This window comes from Mesoplodon densirostris, chromosome 2 (genome assembly GCF_025265405.1).
Source record: "Mesoplodon densirostris isolate mMesDen1 chromosome 2, mMesDen1 primary haplotype, whole genome shotgun sequence".
NCBI classification, from domain to species: Eukaryota; Metazoa; Chordata; class Mammalia; order Artiodactyla; family Ziphiidae; genus Mesoplodon; species Mesoplodon densirostris.
This window is the reverse complement of record NC_082662.1, coordinates 27,382,722-27,403,762: the sequence shown is the minus strand read 5'-3', so window position 1 is coordinate 27,403,762 and position 21,041 is coordinate 27,382,722. Positions and strand designations below refer to the sequence as shown.

The 21,041-nt window shown below is 51.0% G+C and overlaps 1 protein-coding gene across 5 annotated transcripts in view; it reads right to left on the bottom strand.

The window, feature by feature from the left end:
- ZNF362 (zinc finger protein 362) overlaps positions 1-21,041 on the bottom strand; it is a 36,666-nt gene that overhangs the window by 376 nt on the left and 15,249 nt on the right. For 3 of the 5 annotated variants that reach the window (XM_060089431.1, XM_060089432.1, XM_060089434.1), the window contains 6 exons: positions 17,025-17,088; positions 16,626-16,872; positions 13,132-13,453; positions 12,188-12,412; positions 3,062-3,140; positions 2,787-2,945 (listed from right to left, as the gene is read on the bottom strand). In XM_060089431.1, the coding sequence (XP_059945414.1) occupies positions 2,787-2,945; positions 3,062-3,140; positions 12,188-12,412; positions 13,132-13,453; positions 16,626-16,872; positions 17,025-17,088 (1,096 nt within the window). Of the gene's footprint in view, positions 1-2,786; positions 2,946-3,061; positions 3,141-12,187; positions 12,413-13,131; positions 13,454-16,625; positions 16,873-17,024; positions 17,089-17,834; positions 17,944-20,631; positions 20,684-21,041 lie in introns of all 5 variants that reach the window. The other 2 variants (XM_060089430.1, XM_060089433.1) reach the window with 2 other exon arrangements.

Genomic DNA, 21,041 nt, shown 5'->3' with positions numbered 1-21,041 from the left:
AGGCACCAGGCTCACCCCGCAGCAGTGCCCACCTAAAACTCCCTAGGGCCAGGCCAGCTGCTGTCTACCAACTGGCTGCAGTGGAGTCCTGTCCGATTGAGCATAGCTGCCCCCATCTGGCTGGTTCTCCCAGTGGGGGCGAAGCGGTAGGCCTCAGTTGACCCTGGCTCTGCCATTTCTCAGCAGTGGAATGTTGGACAAGTCATCTTATCCCTCCAAGCCTCAGTTTCCTCCTCTGCAGCCAGGGATGGGGAAGGAACAACCTCAAAGGGTTGCTATGGTGATGTAGGTAAAGCTCTTAGCATGCAGTAGGGTTGAGGGGACCACTGCTTCCCTTGTCTCTACATTTCGTTCTAGGTGGTGATGGGAGCCCTGGCCTCTGCACTCCCATGCTCCATCCTCCTTTGGGAAGAAGTGGGGCCTGATCTGATTGGTGACTTTGGGAAGCTTAAACTGGGCATGCTCACCTCATCCCCTGAGCACTGCCACAGACTCTGCTACGTCTGACCTGAGGCACCCAAGACTGGGTGGGCGAGGTGACCCAAGGCTCACCTGCAGGCCCACAGGCTTTCACACAAAGGTGGTGCTCTGGTTCCCACCTGCCACTCCTTGGCCTCATACCTCAGCTTGCTCAGAATCTGGCAGAGGAAGCCCTCAAATGTGGTGGCAAAGCACTATCAAACAACACCGAAGGGCAGCAATCAGCAAAATCCAAACTAGGAAACTATTCTTCAATGAGTAAATTGCAAAGAAAATAAAGGCAGTGGTGTTGAGGTGGGGTGGAGGACCAATAGTTTAAAGATATATTGACCCGGTGCAATGTGAGAATTTTATTTGGATCTTGATTAAAAAATAAAATTTATAATAAAATTATAAATTATGGCATCCATGAGACAAATGAAAATGTGAATACCACCTGGGTATTTGACGATATTAAGGACTAGGGTGAATCATTTTAAGGTATTATAAAGGTATTGTGGATAAGTTCAAAAAAGCGTCTTTATGTTTAAAGACACAAAGTGAAAATTTTCAGATGGAACAATGTGATGTCAGTTTTACTTCAAAAAACAGGGATATGGATGAGACAGGATAGACTGATGCCAGGCTCTGGGGGCTGATGGGAACACGAGGGTTCACTATTCTAAAATGTTTCTTTTATGTATTAAAGTAGTTTAAAAGTCAATCCATTAATATGTCTTTTTTTTAAAAAAGGTAATTATTCTTGTTCTGTGGAGCCCAGTCAGGCCCAGTTCAGGGTGGGGCCTCAAGCCAGGTGAGAGGTGACAGCCCCTTCCCCCCAGAGTTCAGATCCCCTCTAAGAACCATGGCTGTGACCGCTGGCGGCCCCTCCTCTAAGAGGGGATGCATATAGGAAGGTGCAATCCATGCGCCCCTCTCCAGCCAAAGTGAACTTTCAAAACTACCCTCCTGGACAGTCCCCTCCCCATGGGTCCCCACTCCACCCGGAAAAACATCCAGACTCCCTAACAGGGACCGACAGCCTCGTGTGACCTAATTTTCCTTCAGTTCCTGGAACATACCGCGACTGTTCCACGTCGGGGGTGTTTGCATTCCCTGTTCCCCTGCATGGGAAGTCCTTCCCGCTCCACTCCTGCTCACCTGGCCAATCACCTTCAAGGCTTCCTCTAAATGTTACTTCCTCATACACCTATCCCAGCCCACCTCCCTTCCCCAACTCCATTTTGTCCTCCCTGCAGCTGCCTTTCAAAACATATGTTTCCCTTTTTTCCTTTACAGCAGTGGTTCTCAATCAGAGGCAAATCCCCCCCCGCTCCCGGGACATTTGGCAAAGTCTGGAGGCATTTTCAGGGAGGGGTTGCTAGTGGGTAGAGGCCAAGGATGTTGCTAAACATCCTATAACACACAGGACAGCACCCCTCGGCAAAGATGTCAACATGGGCCGAGGTTGAGAAAGCCTGCTTAGAGCAGTTACCACGACTTGTCATTACATATCCACTTATGTGGTTACTTGTTTAATGTCTGTCTCCAGCAGTGGACTCTAACCTGCCTGGGGGCAAAGAATATGTCTGTTTGATTCATCCTGATTCCCAAGTGCCTGGCACAAGTGTTCAGCAAACACTGGGTGAATAAATCATTGTGTTAGCTAAGGTCTGTCAGGCACTGACTCTGCCAGCCAACAGCCCTAGAAGTTAAGGACTATTACCTCTTCCATTTTACAGATGAGGAAACTGAGGCTTGGTGATCAGTCTGGGTACACGTGGGGGTCTGTTAACCAGAATATTTGGATACACATAGCCAGAAGGACACACAAAAATGACTCACTTGGACTCCCTCTCCTGGGTGTGAAAGGCCCTTGTTTAGGAAAACTCCCATCCAGGGATGGAGGACTGGCACCTTTCTGGCCCTGTTTGGGCCTTTGTTGGGAGATGAAGGTGGCTCTGGGCCAGGTCACTGTGCCACCTTGTGGGCATGACGGGGGTTGCAGCTTCCCCAGTGAGGAAAGGTCCTTCTCCCTCCCTGGCTCTGGGGAGCAGGTTGCCAGCGCCTCCCCGCCCACCACCCCACACTGCCTGGAAGAAACGATGTCTCCAGAACCCAGGCGAAAGGCTGCCTGGGGAGAGCTCGGCCTGAGGCAGCCGAAAACAGAACTGGAAAGCAGAAGCCCTGGCTCTGCCACTCACTGTGATCTTGGGAAGTCACTGCCCTTCTCTTGGCCTCAGTTTCCTCGTCTGGAAAATGGGAGCGTCAGTACAGGTCTGAGCAGGCCGGGAAGAGGGAGAGGCTCCCGGGGGCCCCGCACTCACCGAGGTGTAGGCCCGCCCGCACATGCTGCAGCAGTAGGCCTTGGCATGCTTGATGGCATGGGCCGAGAGGTGGATCTGCAGGGAGGCGGAGTCCGAGTAGGCCCGGTAGCAGTTGGGACACTTGTAGGGCTTGTCCTTGTTGTGCTGGCGCTGGTGAGACTGCAGGGAGCACAGCAGGGGTCGGGAGCTGGCTGGACTCCCCCAGCCCCACCCCCTCCTTAGGCTCCCCTGGGGAGGAGGGGCTGTGCACCTGGCGGAGGCAGGCCGGCACTCACCTGGAGGTTGGAGAGCTGAGTGAAAGCCTTTTCGCAGCCAGGATGTGGGCACTTGTAGGGTCTGTCGCCTGTGTGGATTCTGCAACAGGCAGCCCAGTGAGGTGGCGTCCCTGACAGGTCCCCCAGGCCAGCTCCAGCCCCAAGCCCTCGGCTAGCCTGCACACCCCTCTGGCCCCCAAGCCTCCCAGGCTCCCCGCTCCACACACTCTCCCCAGAGTGAGCCCCAGGCAAGAGCTGGGACTTCAAAGGCTACCCGTGTCCTTTCTTCTCTGGCCTCCCACAGCCATTCTGTGACCAGAGCCTCCACGCTCCCCACAGGGCCCCGCTGAACCCGGCCCTCCGCCAGCACCCACTCAGAGAGCCCGCCCAGGCCCCCGGCTAATCATGGCAGTCTTGCTTTGACAGCATTCTGCCCCTCTTCTAAAAAAGCCACCTGCAGACCACCCACTGAAAAGGGCAGATTCACAGCTTTGCCAGGACCTTCCCTGCCCACCCTGCCTCTTTCTCTCAGGAGACATCACCCTCTTAATTGGCCCCCCATTTCTATTTCCTGCCTCTTCCCCACATGGCTACGTGATCACCCCAGCTACTGAGAGAATGCAGGACAGGGTGGCCCTGAAAGTCAGCCTCTGTGTCCTTCCTGTGAGCCCCTTTTTGTCCTCACACTGGTTCTACCATTTACTAGTTGGGTGACCTTGGTCAAATTACTGAGCCTCGGTTTCCTCATCTGCAAAATGGGTATAAAAATACAGTCCTTACTTCACTGGGCTTTGTGAAGATTCCATTAGATAATATGTGGAAGGGGCTTAGCCAAGTAAGTACTGGCACAGAGTCAGGACTCCATCACCACTTGCCAGTATTACTACTATTCATTCATTTAACAATTATTATATCAGGCACCCGTGTGCCAGGCACCACCCTGGGTGCTTGGAACATATCCGTGAACAAAACACAAAAAACCCCACTGCCTTGTGGAAACGATGAGCATGAAATAAGTAAAGTGCGTGTAGAAGGTAAAAAGTGCTGTGAGAAGCAGAGCAGGTGAGGGGGGTCGTGAGTGCATGGGGTGGGTGCAATGTTAAACAGGGTGGTCGGGGTCCTCACTGAGAAGGAGACTTGGGAGCAGTGACTTACAGGCTGATGGCCGGGTTTTCTGTTGGCTGTTGCGGCTGGTGCTCGTCTAGCAGCCAGGTGAGGATGGAGGAGGACCGGGATGGGGTGTGGAAATGGGGCTTGGGAGCAAGGCGCACACACCGGGGCGGGAGGCCCTCCCTGCTCTCCTAGGCTTGTCTTCAGTCACCTGCTTTGGCAAACCCTGTGCCAAGCAGGTAGGTAATGAAATGCAGACTGGACCTGAACTTCTTTTGCCTAAGCTGCCGATCAGCATTAGGTGGAGGGAGAATCCAGCTCTGACCACCCGGTCTGGCTCCTTCCTTAAAGCCACAGACCGCCTTGGGTTTGCTCCGCCCATCAACAGATTCGTCAGACAAACTAAGGTCCCCCAGGCCAGGCCCCGTGCTGGCCAGGCTGGAATAAAGAACACTCCCTGCCCTCAGTAAGCCCACGAACTTGACTGCCCACTATGAGCAGTGACAGTCCGAATTCCCTAGTGTGCCATTCGAAGCCCTTCACATGTGGTTCGGCCTCACCTCCCTGCTCCTGCACCCTGCGTCCTGGTCAGAGGACCATTTCTCATCTGGCAACCACAGCTGATTGATGCTTCTGCCCGCCACCCCTGTGCCCTGGCTGCATCCTCAGCAGCGAGGCTGCCCCTCCTCTGTCTCCTCTACTAGACAGGGAACCCCAAGGGCAGGGATGGCTCATCTCAGGCTGCATGGAGACAGGCCAGGTGGAAATGGGCTGGCCCAATTCTGAGGACCCCTATTCTACCTGCACATTTGGGGGTGTCACATGTTTGGGGACATCATCCCAGGCTACTGCACCCCATCTCTACAACAGAAGGACCTTAAGGGTCATCTGGACCGGCTCCGCCTGCTGCCAGAACCCCTCCATTTCATTCCATCCTCATTCCCCTCCACGGCTGTGGAACTCGGTGGCGGAGGGGACCAAGGGACCCCGGGACATGTGCTGATTTTGTTTTAAATTCCGCAACGCCCACCCCAGAATCCTCGCCTCCCACTGCTGCCCAAGTCATGCCTCTTCCCTGCCCCAAGGCTTCAGGCCCACCACCTCCCTCCACACCCCCCGCCCCAGCATTCCAAGTCCCTTCCTACCTTCCGTCTGGTATCCAGGCCGATCCTCTTCCAGGCACATTTTCCCCCTAGCTAATGCCTGGCTAAAACCCAGACTCCTGTTCTCAGTATAAAAGCCCCTTGATCGTGGCAGCCTTTCCTGACCCCCCAGACTAGACCTGGCCCCTGCAGCCCACCCCTGAGCAGAAGTCTGTGCATGGGCACGTATTTTGTCAATGTCTAGTCACTGTTTTCTAAGCTGCCTCCCTCCTTGAGAGCAAGAATGCCCTTGGTCTCGTTCACCACCATCATCCCAGGGCCTGGCACAGGCTCAGCAGAGCGGACTCGGTACATAGGAAGGTGAGTTCTTTCCTCCTGAAGTCAATTACTGACAATAGTAATAGGTTCCACATAATCAACAACGCCCATTCCTCAAGGGTATTTCACAAGTGTTTGTTGACTGACCCATGGATGGTTCTCGAGGGACATCAGGCCCTACCTCAGGACCTTGCTCCTCTGGCCTCCTCCCCAAGTGCCACAGCTCCCGGCCTCAGCCTCTCCCCTCCACCACAGCAGCAGCGCAGGGACCTGACCTTGTCATGGTCTCCCCCACTGTCTCTCCCTTTTCCAGGACAGAATCCAAATCCACACCCCCCAGCAAGTCTCTGAGCCTTTAATCGTGCCGCTCCTCCTGCTGGGAACACCATTCCCATCTTTCATGAGAGAGGGCTATGGACCCTTCAACACTCAACTCTGATGATCCTCTCCAACCTCCGTTACATACTTCCCCCTTTCATGGAAGTTTTCACATCCACCAGCCTCCCGGTGCATGGTGGGAGTTCCTTTGGCCCAGAGCCAGCCTCTGACCACTGACCTGTCATTATGCATGGCAGCCAGCACTGGGCCTCAGAAGGGCTTCAGGGAGCAAAGTTTCCCCCCTGATAACTGGCCCCTGAGCTCTTCACCCCTGAATTTCAAGTCAAGGCCAAGCCCTCAATCCCAACATCAGAGTCCTCTCTTTGCAGGGCATCACCCCACTAGGGGGGCACCCAGGCCTGACTCCCACATCTGTAGTGATGGGGAGCTCACCACTAACTCCAGGCGCAGGGAAGCTGAGCTGAAATCGGAGCCCCTGGGCTGCTCCTTCACCCCCACTGTCCCAGCCCTACCCCGGGGCCCCGAAGACTAGCCCTGCTCTCCTGCCTGGACCTCGCTCCCACCTGAGTTTCTTCTGCAGCCAACATCCCCAGCCCCTTCCCTCCTCCAAGGCGGGGCTGCTCGTGGGTGCTCTGGCTCACATCTCGCTTCTGCCTCCTCTTAGTGGTGTGGCCTTGGCCAAGCGATTGTGCCTCCCGAGCCCCAGTTTCCTCACCTCTAAAACGGGGATAATAATAAGGACTGTAACTTACTGAAAGGGCATTCCTAAGACAGTTTCACACTGTTGGTTTTGTTTTGGTTTGGGTTTTTTTGGCCGCACCGCACGGCTCGCGGGATCTTAATTTCCCGACCAGGGATTGAACCCGCACCCTCAGTAGTGAACGCGTGAAGTCCTAACCACTGGACCGCCAGGGAAGTCCCCCCAGTGTTAGTTTTTAATACACTCATGTCTCTTTAAGACAAACAATTTATGAAAAACACAAAGGGGGAATTTATTCAATGTTTAAATAAAATTATCGAGGATTCATTAGTTATCATTTATGCTTTATTTTCCAGGTAATAAGCGGCACGTTATATTGAGTGGCTTCAGTCCCACTGTGCTTTGTAACTAAAATGACGGTAGATACAGTGGCAGTGGACCTTCCTCGAGATGGCTGCCTCTCCGTGGCACTTTTCAGATTTGTTATTTCAGATTTGTAAGGACTTTATGGACACCTCATATGTAAACACCTTATTTACAGGGCTGGGCACTTAGGAGCTCTCTGACAAGGAACAGTTGTCGCTAGGATGTTTTCACCATCATCACACTTGAGAAAACCTACCCCTGCCACAATTATCACCACACATGTACACAACATCGTACAGCCAGAAGGAAAACACAGGCAAAAACCACTCCGCAGCCTGAATAAACAAACAAATCCAGGATCACTTTGTCTAACATACGTTCCCCAAACAGGTAAAACGTTGAGCCCTTTCTTATACCTTACTAACTCCTTCATAAAACAGGGTTATCCCCTGACTTCGGCCTCGTGATATCTACAGATGTGTGATCTTATCCAGATGCTAACTGCACGAGACTACTGCTGTATCTCTACCGTGAACAGACTCACTACAAATTCCTGTTAATTTTCCCCTTAAATACATGTATTTATAATTTACAGGGCCGATCCTTCTGAAGTCTGGATTTCTGCAAGCACTTTGCAAGTCACCTGCTTTTCTTGTCTTGCTGCTTTCCGTTCACAGACAGAGGTCCCACCAAGATGCTCCAGAACTGCCAGCGCCGTTCAATTACATGAACCGTCACATGCTCCCAGGCACATCTGTCTCGACTCCTAGGGGGATCCTGCTCAACCTGCTTCTAGCTCTATTTTTATTACTTGACTGGGGCTGGTTCTGTTTTGACATGACCTTCTTTTACCCCCTTTATTACTGGCATAACGTTGAGAAAATGGATTTGATTATATGCCCTGTCTGGTTCTCTATCAAGGGGCAAAGAACAGGAGTCTCTGTGGAATGGGAGAAAAGCAACCTGGAATCTGGTTGCTTCTTTATGTTTGGTTTTTTTTGGTTTGTTTGTCTTAAGGATTCTGGGATTTGCGGGCACTAGGGACACCAGCCTCTTTGTCACTGGGTTAGGACACATTGGTTTAATTATATACGCCACTGCCTAATGACTAATAATTTGTCTCTAAATGTTGATAGGACCCTCTTATGTTGCTTGTTTGGTTTCCAACTGCTATGAACTCAACTCACTCAAAAGAAAAAAATAGAGGGAGAAAAAATTTGTGCCCTCAGGAACAGAGAGCAATCCCTGAACAAGGAACATTCTGATAAAACACTCTCCCCTTGGGCTTCCCTGGTGGCGCAGTGGTTAGGAATCCGCCTGCCAATGCAGTGGACACGGGTTCAAGACCTAGTCCGGAAAGGTCCCACATGCCTCGCAGCAACTAAGCCTGTGCACCACAACTACTGAGCACGTGCGCCACAACTACTGAAGCCTGCATGCCTAGACCCCGTGCTCTGCAACAAGAGAAGCCCCACTTGCTGCAACTAGAGAAAGCCCACGCACAGCAACGAAGATCCAACACAGCCAAAAATAATACATAAATTAAATAAATAAATGTAAAAACACTCTCCCCTCAAGGGCCTGTTAATTTTTTGTTGCTTGTTTCGTCATGGTCTTAAATAATATTTTCAAACAAATGTCTACTTCTGAAAACACTGGGATTCTTACTAATTATTACTTGCTACTGTGTTTGTTTATTTCCTACCAGACTGATGCTCCTGTTCTGCCTATTCTACCAACTCTGTGCTATAGCCTTTCTCAAACCCAGGCCCCACCTTCAGAATAATAAAATATCAAGGTAACTTTTACACCCAGATGTGTTTGGAGTTTCCAGCTGGCCACTGGGCAACACCAAAGATTTGCTCCCCCGCTTTACAAAAGCTCCCAGTGAGGGCATGTTTTGTATTCTCCACATCTGAATTAGCGAAACACTAGAATGAGAGCTGGCCTATGAAGTGTCTAGCATAAGAAAGTTGGCAGATCAAAAGAAAAGAAGCTCAATCTCCCTGAGTTAATTTTATGTGTGTGTATATATGTAATTACATATAATTCACATAAATATAATATATAGTAATATCATATATAATATATAATTGCATATAATATATATGTGTACTTCTTAAGAGGGAAAAAACCTAACAACTTGTTTTCATGTACAGAGACTAGTACCATTAGTATCCACAGAGAAATGTCTTTAAAAAGACTTTTTTTCTAGATTTAACTATGTTTTTTAGTGCCAATCATAACACATGCTTTATGAGATCAATTAAAAGACCATGACAATGTGTCAACACCCCTGCTGCCTATAATATGCTCTGAATCTGAACAACTGATCATACATTATACCTTAATAGAGGCCTCTATTCTCCTCCATTCTGATATTGTTGGTTATATAATAAATGACCAGAGTCATTTAGTATTATCAACAGGTCTGGTTCCCTCCCTCACACTTGCCTCAAGGCCTGTGCTTCAGGTCAGAGATTGAGTCTTCTGAAAGAAACATCAAGAGCTGACGGCCTCAGTAAAGGACTGTACCAGTACACTTGGCTCTTTACACTTTGGGAAGAGACATGGGGCACAGGCTTCCAAGATGACCCATCACCATGACCAGACACTGCGCAAGGCCAAAGCAGGAACCAAGTCTTTAGTCCAGAAGCAGGCAACTTTGCAGAGCAGACTAACTTCCCCAAGACTGGGGAACAGGAATTATGACCTAGAACTGGATGAAAGTGATTTAATTGTGGTTAATGTTCTATTTTCTAACGGGCATGTGAGAAAACCCCTTTTTATTTTCTTTGATCTATCCCTAATCTTCAATTTAGGAGGCTATATTTGAACAAACTGGAATAGGATATTCCTTAAATGGTGCCTTGCTCCAGCTAAACCTTCAGAATTTGGGGGGGCGGGGCACGGCAGGAGGACTATACAAATTTAACATAGATATAAACTAATGAATTACCAAGGAAATTTTTAAATAATGGTCCTATTGAAAAAACACTATTGGCCTTGTCTACAAAACTACTCAGAACAATTACTAAAAAATATTCAAAGTGCCTTTACTGAGACCTTTTCCTTTTTCTGACCATTAGTTTCTGTAAATAGGTTCACTAAGAATCTGTCCTCCTTCCTAACAGGATATAATTGGGTAAATCAAATTTGTAACCATGACCATGCCAGAAATGTCACATTTAAAGACAAATCTGATTTAATTAGGCATGACAAGCCTGATAGTAAGAAACAAGGCCTGTACTTTGTAAGTTGGAATGCAGCCTCCCCAGGCTTCCAGGAAACTGAACTGAATCTACTCCATGGCTTGTGGAATCCTTGCCTTTCAGGTTATGGGGAAAGTCATTCCTGCTAGCCCAGAAACACTGACAAACTTGGGATTCTCCAAAAAGACGGTACTCTTCCCGTTACAGGTTGTATAGGCACAACCTGACAAGAGGTGAATTGGATGGATCTTAGATAGGAACTTAGATAGATCTTAGATTAGATAATATGATAAGAAAATTTTTTTCACACATACAGATTAAAATTATGACCTGGGGGCTTTACAAAATCTCCTGACAGAAGTTAACTCTCAAACCCTGGGGTCGCCTGCTCTAATTTTAGTAACCATACAACAAGGAGGACTCTGTTTTTTTGTTTGTTTGTTTGTTTGTTTTTGCAGTATGCGGGCCTCTCACTGTTGTGGCCTCTCCCATTGTGGAGCACAGGCTCTGGACGTGCAGGCCCAGCGGCCATGGCTCACAGGCCCAGCCGCTCCGCGGCATGTGGGATCTTCCCGGACCGGGGCACAAACCCGTGTCGCCTGCATCAGCAGGCGGACTCTCAACCACTGCACCACCAGGGAAGTCCTATACAACCAGGAGGACTCTGTTTATTGATCAGCACCTCATTACACACACCTATGTCCATAAAACTAGCCAAACTTCAAAAAATAAATTCATGACAAAATCAGAAAGTTTCTGAAACAAATCTACGTGGTCAAATCCATGCCTCAGGAGGCATGGAGAAAATCAGACTGATGCCACCCTGCCCGCTATCCTGTCATTTGTTCCTTACTATCAAACCTACTGATCATGCCCCAAAGTCAGAGAAACAGACAAAACATCTTGCCCCCTGGGGTAAAGCAAACAAAGACAATGGAGAAAAATGAGTAAATAACAACAACACCAAACAAAACCTAAGGTCCCTGTGTCTAGCCTTAGTGCCCAAAATAAAGAAAGCCTTGAGCGCTTTCTGTGAGTTACAGACTCCACAGCAAAAACAATTTTATCCCTGCCAATGCTGATATTGGCAGACACACAGCCGTGCTTATAGATATTAGAACCATCATGTGAGAAAACTGCTGTGTTTCTTCCCCTCTGAAGAGATGAACTGTAATTCGGTAACCTTTAGTTTATTTATTTAAATACCTATGGTATTTTTATTTGGCGAGCCAGTCTTTCTGATGTCTGTACTCCCCTGCAAAAACCTCTTTCCTTAAAGCATGTCTATCTCTGCATCCCCCTTTCATGCTTTCGACTAGACGGTACACCCTAAGAGGGCAGGAATCTGTGTCTGTTTTGTTCAGTGCTGTATCCCTAGCACCTAGGGGCGTGTCTGGCATACATATTTACAATTCATCTCTTGTACATATTTGTTAAATGGATGAATCATATGCCCTGTAAAAGCCAGTTCTATTTATTCCACAAATATTAAACATATGCCTCAATGTTTATTATGTGCCACCCACTGGGGATGTAGAAATGGAGGAGACCAAGCCCTCGCCTTCAAGAACCCTCAATATATTGGGGGTTGTGGGCAAATAACCCAGCAAGTAGGAGACAGTCTTCCCCTGCTGGGATGGGGAAGCCCAGGGCCTGTGGAACCAGCTCAGGGGGGCCAGGGAGGACTTCCTGGAGGAAGCTTTACTGAGAGATAGATAGGAGAGGGCCAGAAAAACAGGATAAAGGAGGGGGAGGGTGTTTCAGGTAAAGGACACAGCACGTGCAAAGACCTTACAGGTGAGCAACAGAGGGAAGTGATGTCCACAAAGGCCATATCATAAAAGGCCTCGAATGACAAGCAAAGCAGTTTGGTCTTGACCCTGAGGGCAACGGGCACCTAGAGAAGGTCCTTGTCCCTCCTTGCACCAGGTCCATGCACCAGGTGCAGGTGCTGAGCTGAAACTGGCTGCACCGGGGCAGCACGAGGCCGGCCACTCACCTGGTATGCTGTTGGAGGTGGGAGAGCTGTCGGAAGGACTTATCACAGTAGGAGCAGTGGTAGGGCTTGACGCCCAGGTGGATGCGCAGGTGCTGGGCCAGGTAGGAGGCGTTGGCAAAGGATTTGGAGCAGTGCGGGCACTTGTGGGGCTTGGCCTCTGTGTGCGACTTGGAGTGGATCTGCATCTCAGACTTGGTGAAAAAGGTCAGCGGGCATACCTTACACCTGTGGGCAAGAGGCAGGTTCATACCGGGAAGATTCCCGCCCCCGCCCCCGGCCCGTGCCTGGACATCTCAGGGGAGACCCTCTACATCAGAGAGACCTTGCACCAGGGACAGAGCTCTCCTGGGAGGGTCCAGGGGGCACGGGCAGGCCCCCAGCCTGGACACCCTCCAATCTGGAGGCCAAAGCTCTTCCCCCTGGAGACAGATTTACAGCAGGCTGGGGAGCAGGCTTACACCTCACAGGGAAGAGCGGCTGGTGACTCATGGTTCTGGGGGAGGGGCTCCAGCACTCCTGATGCGAGGTTCTCCACCCTGGCTGTACTTTAGAATCCTCTGCGGAGCTTTCAAGAAAGCCTGACCTGGGGGCCTCCGCATGTCTACCCCCAGCAGGTTAAATCGGAACTTCTGGGGGTGCACTGGCATTTTTGGAAAGCTCTCCAGATGATTCTAACGTTGAGCGTTCAGAACACTGCTTGAAGAGTGTAGGAAACAGACTCTCTCGACATCCCAGGCTGTGGTGAGGGCGGCCCCAGACAGAGACCACCTCTGAAGGGTTGTGGGCGGGGCGAGCCAGGAGACCCCGCCCCTCCGGACCGTAGCCCTCACCCTCTGCCTGTGGGGCCCCTCTTTGCAGTGCCCCACTGCTGGGCCCCTGCTGCAGCCTGAGGCACTGGCCTCTAACCCAAGCCCACCTGGACGCCCTCCCACCGAGACCCCCACCTGTATGTCTTGCCCTCCTTGGCAGTCTCGCCCGAGGCCAGGATGGGGTAGGGGACTACGAGGACAGGCGGCCCCCCTGGATTCTCCGCCTTGATCTTTTTTCGGCCGCGCTCGGACTTGGGGGGGCCGAGCAGGCCGTGGCCCTGGATTGTCTTGATGGAGTCCAGGAGGGGGGGGCTGGTGATCCCTGAGATGAGGGTGGGGGACGAGGCGATGAGGCGGCTCTGGCTGGTGGTGGTGGGTGTGGATGGGGTGCTGGTACCCGTGCCCGCACTCGACTCAGACGTGCTCACAGCCGGGGTCCGGGAGGAGAGCCCCAGACCTGCGAAGACACGGGGGTGGGGCAGGGGTGAGGGGCAGCTGCAGAGGCCGGCTCAGTCCCCATCACCCAGCTGTGTGACTCTGGCAGGTCACCAGCCTTTCTGAGCCTCCCCTTCCCTTTGTAAATTATTACTCAGGGGTACAAATGAGAACTGTGTATGTGTAAGATACCTTAGATACCTAAGGACTAAACTGAGTCCTATTATCTGTAACGGGGGCAATTTGGAAATCATTCCAACAAAAAACAAACAAAAAAACCCCTGAGGCACAAAGATGTCCACTACTGTGTTATTTATAATAGCGAAAATTAGAGACAACTGAAGTATGCAATATTAGGGAAAGGCTCAATAAATTGTGATCTCCTCTACTGAACATTAACTGCCCATTAAAAAGGAGATTATGTTTGTAAAAGAAAGGAAAATTTTAAGGCGCAGAAAAAGTTAAGTAGGAGATGGAGATGCACCAAAATGTGATATGGATGGTAGAATTAGGAGTAATTTTTAAACAATTTTTTTGGCTTAACTGTACTTTCTGATTCTTTGACAATGAACTTTTTCCTTTTTTAAAAATTTCTGTAATAAAAGTTATTCTTTTAAAAACGAGGGGACTAGAAACATTTACAACATCAGGTAAAGTACACAAAAAGATGAAAATGATATCTATCACATGGTTAAAACTATGCTTTTTTAAAAAAAGAAACCCAAAATTTGTGCATTGAAAAAGATAATATCCAGAGTTGGCATCAGTATTTTGTGTGTGTGTCATACATGCTGGGAGTGTACGTTTATCAACCTTAATGGAGGGTGGTTTGGCAATAGTTTATTAAAATTTCAAATGTACAAAACTTTTGACGAAGCAACTCTAATTCTAGAAATCACCCATAGATATTTATTTGCACATGAGCACAAAGATCTGTGTACTTGGACCTTCCATACAAAACTGTGATCAGACAAAACTGGACACAACCTGCTATTCTCAGCAGGGACTATGTAAAGAGATGTGGTCCATCCTCAATACGGAGAACAGGGAAGCCATGAAAACAAGATAGATGTGCAGTGACGTAGAGAGAATGCCAAAACATGCTGCCAGGTGAAAAAGTAATAAACCACACACACAGTATGAACCCACCTCTTTAAAAAAACACGCATCCAAACTACATATTTATATACAGATAATGTAGGTGTGTGTGAAAGCACAGGAATAGATCAGAGAAGAGACACGCCAAAGTAAACTGTGTATAAATTGTGGTTCTCTGTGGGGAGGGAGAAGAATTTGTTGGTAAAAGGAGATATTCATACTTTATCTGCTTCCATATTATTTGAATTTTTTACCTGGTGAATTCATCCATTTTTTACATCTGTGATTAAAGGATAAAATAAAATAAATTATAGAGAAAACATATGAAAATGCTAACAACAGTAGGACGAGGGTTAAATTTTTTTCTCCTTTTAGCTTGTCTGCAATTTCTAAATTTTCTATAATGACTATGAGTTACCTTTATAATAAAAAATGCACTAAATATGTTTACGATAGAATGGTGAGTAGGAAAAGAAAGTTCAAGTCATGGGTACAGCCCTACCACGAGCTCATCAGAACACATCCGCATATTAAAAAACAAAACAAAAAAGATGGAAAAGGAAGGAAATGGATTAAAAGGCTCTCTAAGCTGCTGGGTTATGAGCTGGGGATTATGAGTGATTTTCTTTTTTCTTAGTTTCTCTTCTTTCCAAATTTCCCTTAATATGCTTATATTACTTTTTTAATATTACTTTTATAATGAAACAATAAATTTAATAAGGTCATAATAAGGAGGGATGTGCAGAGGGTGGCTGCGGCCTTGGGGGGAGGCTCACGGGGCCCCATGGCTCTTGGGCATCTCCGAGAGGCAGGAGGGAGAGGCGGAGAGAGGCACAGGCATCTGGCTGGCGGCGGGGCCAGCCAGAGGAGGAATCACAGCCCAGATACAGTGGCCACTGGAGAAAGCCTGTCCACCAGGCTCTGAGGTGGGCACCAGGCAGCCCAGCCTCGTGACACTGCCTAGGATGTCCCCCTAGCCCCCAGCCTCAATCTATCCAAGACTGGGCTCACATCTTTCCCCCACCCCGCTCCCCCTCCTACGACTCCATCTCACTGGCAGTGCCTGGGAGTCTCCCTTGCCCCCTCCCACTCCTCACCCCCTACACCCAGCCCAGTACCAAGCCCTGTCCGCTCTCCCCCCTCAACAAACCTCACATCTGTCCCCTTCTCTCCATCCCTCTGAGGCTGCCTTGTCCAGGCCACCACCCTCTCCTGCAGCTCTCCCTGCCACCGAGCCAGTCTCCACCTTATAGCCAGCCCCAGCTTTCTCACCCAAATCTGAGCATTTCCCTCGCCTACTTAAACACCTTCCACGCTCCCACTGCCGGAGGGTGAAATCCAAGCTGCACAGGTGGCCCCCAGGGCCCTTCACAGTCTGGCGCCTGCTTCCTTTCCAGCCTCAGCAGAACCGGTAGAGCAAAAGGGTTCACACATGGGCTCTGGAACCACACTGCCTGCCTCTGCCTCTTAATGGCTGTGAAACTGGGCCTCAGTTTGCTCATCTGTTCAATGGAAACGTTAGGGTGAACCACACGCGACTGTTTCTTTAAGTCAACCTAACAGTAGCCACCTCACAGAACGGTTGGGAGTAATAACTGGATACTGGTGAACATAAACAGGTGCTCACCTGGAGTTAACTGCCATATTATGATGGTTATCATCATCTTTTGATCTTCCCGACCCGGACACTGTCCTACTCTTGCTTTCTACTCGCTCTGCACATGTTATTTCCTCCTGCTGCTCCGTTTCCCTAGTCAACCACCAACCCTTCCTTGCATAGGGACTCCTCCAAGGAAGTCTTCCCTTAACCCTCACCCCCCAAGTCTGGTTAGGGCTCTCCTCTGGATTCCTGAAATAGCTACGTGGATTTGGCTTCCTTGGTGAACCCCCGACGGGCAGTGACCCAACCTCATTCCATCCAGGTGGCTTAGCGGGACGCTACGTCAGGGTACAGGATGGAAGGAAGTCTGGAAGCTCCACCCCCGCCCCAGGCCCTGCCTGCCCGCCCCGCCCCGCCGCAGGGTATACTGGCCACGCCCCTCCCGGGTAGTCTCCGCCCAGCCCTCACCAGCACCCCCGACCCGGCCCCGCGGTACCTGTGACCGTGCTGGTGGCCGGCCGCGCGTGCAGCGCCACGTCAGGCTGCGGCACGGCCTGCGGGTGCAGCCCCGGCACCTGCTGCAGCTTGGGCAGCGACATGACGGCCTGGCTGCTGTCGGCCGGCGCCGGCGGCACGAGGAGCGGCTGCTGCGACGAGGCCGACGTGGGCGGCAGGTGAGGCGGCCGGATCTTCTCCGCCATCAGCTGCTCCTTGATCTTGTTAATCAGGACCAGGTTGTCCAGCTGCGGGCGGGAGAGGAGAGGTACTGAGGGCGCTTGGGCCGCCGGGCCACCCGCGAACCCCTCGCCCCGCAGGCCGCAGCCAAAGCCCGGGGCAAAGCAAAGCAGCTCCGAGAGAGAGGGAGGGTGGCGGGAGGGGCGACGCTCCGTCTTACCTGGCTGGGCATGGTTGGAGGAGGGGGCCAGAAGTAGGGGTTGTTAAATCGAGGCTCGGCCATCCTGCGGGGAGAGAGCGACTGTCACAGGGAAGAGGGCCCTCCCCACCGGCCAGGGGCGAGCCCCCATCAGCTACACCCACTCAAGTCTGGGCCAGTGTCTGGGATCCCTGCCCCCGTGGGACCCTCACCCCGCAGCGGAGCAGGCCTCCTACCAGGCCCAGAGAACCACATCTCCAGGCTGAAAAGTCTGGAATTCAGGTGTCCCACGGTGGGCCCCAGAGAGCAAAAGTCATATCCAAAACAGAGTACTCCCAGCTCCCCCCATCCCCCGCTCCCATCACCGTGATGCCCGCAGACCAATCCCTATTCCCCCACCCCGCAAGGGCCCTGGGCTGCAGAGCCAACCCTATGGATTCCACACAGAAGCCTGCTGTCCAGAGACAAACTGAGAGGTCCTGGGGCAACTTTGTAAATAGCCACAGAGCAGAGGCAACTGCCCCTCCCTGATCCCTGCCCTCTGGCCCCATTAAAACACAGGGGGCAACTTGGGTCATCAGATACAGCCTTTCTGAAGGGCAGTTTGGCAGGATGATTTACAGGGACCCAAGTGATTACAGTATTGACTTTTGACCAAAGAAACCGTACCTCTGGAAAGTTATCCTCAAGAAACAAGCATGGCCAGAAACATTTTCCCTACAAGGATGTGTCGGAACACTGTGCTTAAGGAGGGGGTTGAGGAGGCCTGAGGCTAGGGCAGTTTGGGGCTCTTCAATAGAAGTATGTGAAAATCCGTCTGGTGGCCCTCACCTCTGGCAAGTTCCTGTGCAGTTAAAAGGGCTTTTCAACCAGGGCAGTATGAAGGGTGGGCCTTCAAAGCTATCTTTGTCTTCCATAGGGTTCAAGTCTTTCTGTGACCCTAGAGCAAGTCAAGAAGTGACTTATAGGGACCATGCTGGACAGAGGCATTCCATTAAGTCTTGCTCCCTATCAAATTTCTCTTATTTATCTCTCTCTTACAGAAATTACTAACTAAATGCCTACTAGTATTGGTTGCTTAAATGGAACTGTTTCTTATGATAGGCAAGGCTGAAATGAAGTGCCTTTAAGCTTTTTTCCTAGCCCTACAAGTGGGAGAAGCCCCTACTGGAATCGCAGGCAGAGGGTTTCAGGAAAAAGCCTTCAATAAGGATACAACCTAATCAGAACACTTTAAGAAAGATCTTTTATATAAGTTATCTCTTGTGATCTTTACTTGAGAAGTAGGCACAGGAGGTATTATCCCATTTAATAGGTGAAGAAACTGAGGCCTGGAGAGAAGGAAAGAGACCTGTCCAAAACCGTAGGGCTAGGGTGCCAGAGTCAAGACTAGAAATCAGATTTGCTCAAGCCAGTTCCTCTGGGGAACTTGCTTTGCAAACCCCAGTCCTTGGTGGAACAAATATCCACATGCAGACGACTCAATAACTGTATGCAAAAGTCCTTGCCTCTCACTCCCAGCCTGGGGGCCTGCTTGGGGTCCAAGCCTGGCCAGGCTGGGACTCAAGAGTATCCTCCTCTGGGTGGCTGGGGCAGCTCTAAAAGCCCTCCTGCTCCCGCCACCCACAGAGACCAAGCTGCACTTCTCTCCACCCATCCAACCCTGCCCATCCTTCACAACCCAATACCAGAAGCACTTCCTGCCTGGAGTTCTCCCTGACTGCTCCAGATCCCTGGAACTTCTCCTTTCAAAGAAAGACCTCAACACAATAAAAATCGTGAGAAGGCTACCATTTACTAAGTGCCCACCTTGTGCCAGGCATACTGACACCAAGAGGCAGGTACTCTTATCATCCCCATTTTACTACTAAGGAAGCTGAAGTTCAGAGAGGTGGAGTGACTTGGTCAAGGTCACACAGCAAGTAAGCAGAGAGCTGAGATTCTCACTCTTATCTGCCTGACTCCAAAGTCCAGCTCACCAGTCCCTTAGCTGTTCAGGGGGAAGGACAAAGCATACTGACTGTAGGATTGTGAATATGTCCTGTCTTAGGATGGCATAGCACCCACTGCCCATCCACCCAGCAGCCTCAGACCTGTCCCTCCCTTGCTGTTGTCCACTGGGGAAAACGTGAAGGGGTCTGAGCTGTAAAGCCAGGGTGAGGAGGCTCCAGGGCTGAGGGGAAGAGGAGCTGGGGAGCTGCCTCAGAGAGGCCTGGGAATTGGATACATGTGTCTCGTCCAGCTTGGCATCCCCGGCACCCAGGCCCAGAAGGTGGTCAACATGAGTTGTGTGACAGAATGAATAAATGAAGAAATAAATAATCAGAATTATTTTAAAGACAGTCCCACACAGTTATCTAGCACTGCGGACACTGTACAGAGCCCTCAGTATCCAGCAGCATTCTCACCAGGGCCCCAGGAAGCAGGGAAAATCTTCACCCCCATTTCACAGAGGAAGAAGGCAGGGCACCAGGAGGGAAGCACTTGCTCCTGGCCACACAGATGGGGAAACAGGAGGGAGTGCTGCACTGCAGTGCTGGGCATCGGCTCTCTGAGCCTCGGTTTTCCTCATCTGTAAAATGGGATTGAAACAGGCCACTCTGCTTCATTCCTGCCCTGGCCCAGGATTCTGCCCACTGTACCCGACTGTTCCTCAGACAGTTCTGGGGGTGCTGTCCTCTCCTCCTCTTCAGTTCAATGCCAAGTCAAGGCTTCCCCAAACTCCACCCTGGTCAGGGAGGTACGGGGTCCCAGAGCTGGGATAGAGCATCCTCTCTGCCACTTATCAGGCCCCTGGTCAGCCAGGGACCACCCCTAACCCTGGTTGGGGAAGCAGGCACACAGAGGGGAAGGGTCTGCCCTGGGTCACGTAATCTAATCCGCACAGCCTCTGCTTCATTTCTCTGTGTCCTTCTCTGGCTGGGCTTAAGTTCCTTAATGATTTGGTCAGTGACCCAGGTACTGGTGTACATCTACCCTGTGTCAGCGCAGGGAAGGCAGGTGGGGGCAGGGGGGAGCGTCTGCTGAGCCCTTACTGAGTGTCAGGCACATTGCCAGGTGTGCATCAAGAGCATCTCACGTGAGCCCCCAACGAGCCTTCTAGGTGGGTGTGCACCTGTGCAGCCCTGGGACCCGCGTGACAGGGTGGCTGGGGCCGGGCTAAGCCACGCAGACCTCGTGTTGAGGGAGAGATTTTAAGCAGCAGAGAGACTGGTCAGTGTCTGTTTAGGACAGATGGACAGGGCAGAAGGGCATGCAGGCAGAGGCAATAGTTTGAGCGGACATGGAGGTATGAAAGTATAAGGCAGGTTTGGGACAGTGGGCAGCCACCCACTGACACCAAAGAGAGCTGGAGAGTGGTGAGAGACTGAGGCCAGCCAGCAGGGCCCTGAATGCTGCTGGTGAGGAGGCATCAGGCCGTGTGCAAGCCGGGGAGCCTGAAGCTTGGAGGCCCGAGGTTAGAGGGAGGAGTCTGAGGACAGCGCCTAGGGTGGAGGAGCCAGGCCGGCTGGGCTGAGTGTGCACATCGGACAGGCAGAGGAGACATGCAGGAGGCTGGGGAGGCCATGCAGACTGGGCTTCATGCCCCAGACAGAAGCCAAGACTTGCTTTGAGCCTCGAGACTCACAGCCCTGATCCTTGCAGTAGGGCGAGCAAGCTGTCATTCTGTCTTTCTTGCTCTAAAAGATGAAAAAAGTTGGATGGGTCAGTGAATGAAACACCTCCTAGAGCCGCCCACCCACCCATCTGCCCATCCATTCGTTCTGGATACATCCTCTGGGCCAAACTGGGAACCGGTGCTGGGGAACCGAAGGCAAAGAGAAGAGCCCTGCCCTCTGGGAGCCCTGAGCTAAGGAAGGAAGCAGACACGTGACCCGCAAGCTTCTGCAAAAAACTTTTGCCTGTGAGGCCTGCCACATGCCACCAGGGACCTCCATGCGGTCAAAGCCGAAGGGCTACCTTCCAGTCCTGTCCTTCAGGGCCTCCCGGCCACCTGGGCCCTTTGAGAAGATCTGTGTGCCGTGAGCCCTGGGTCCC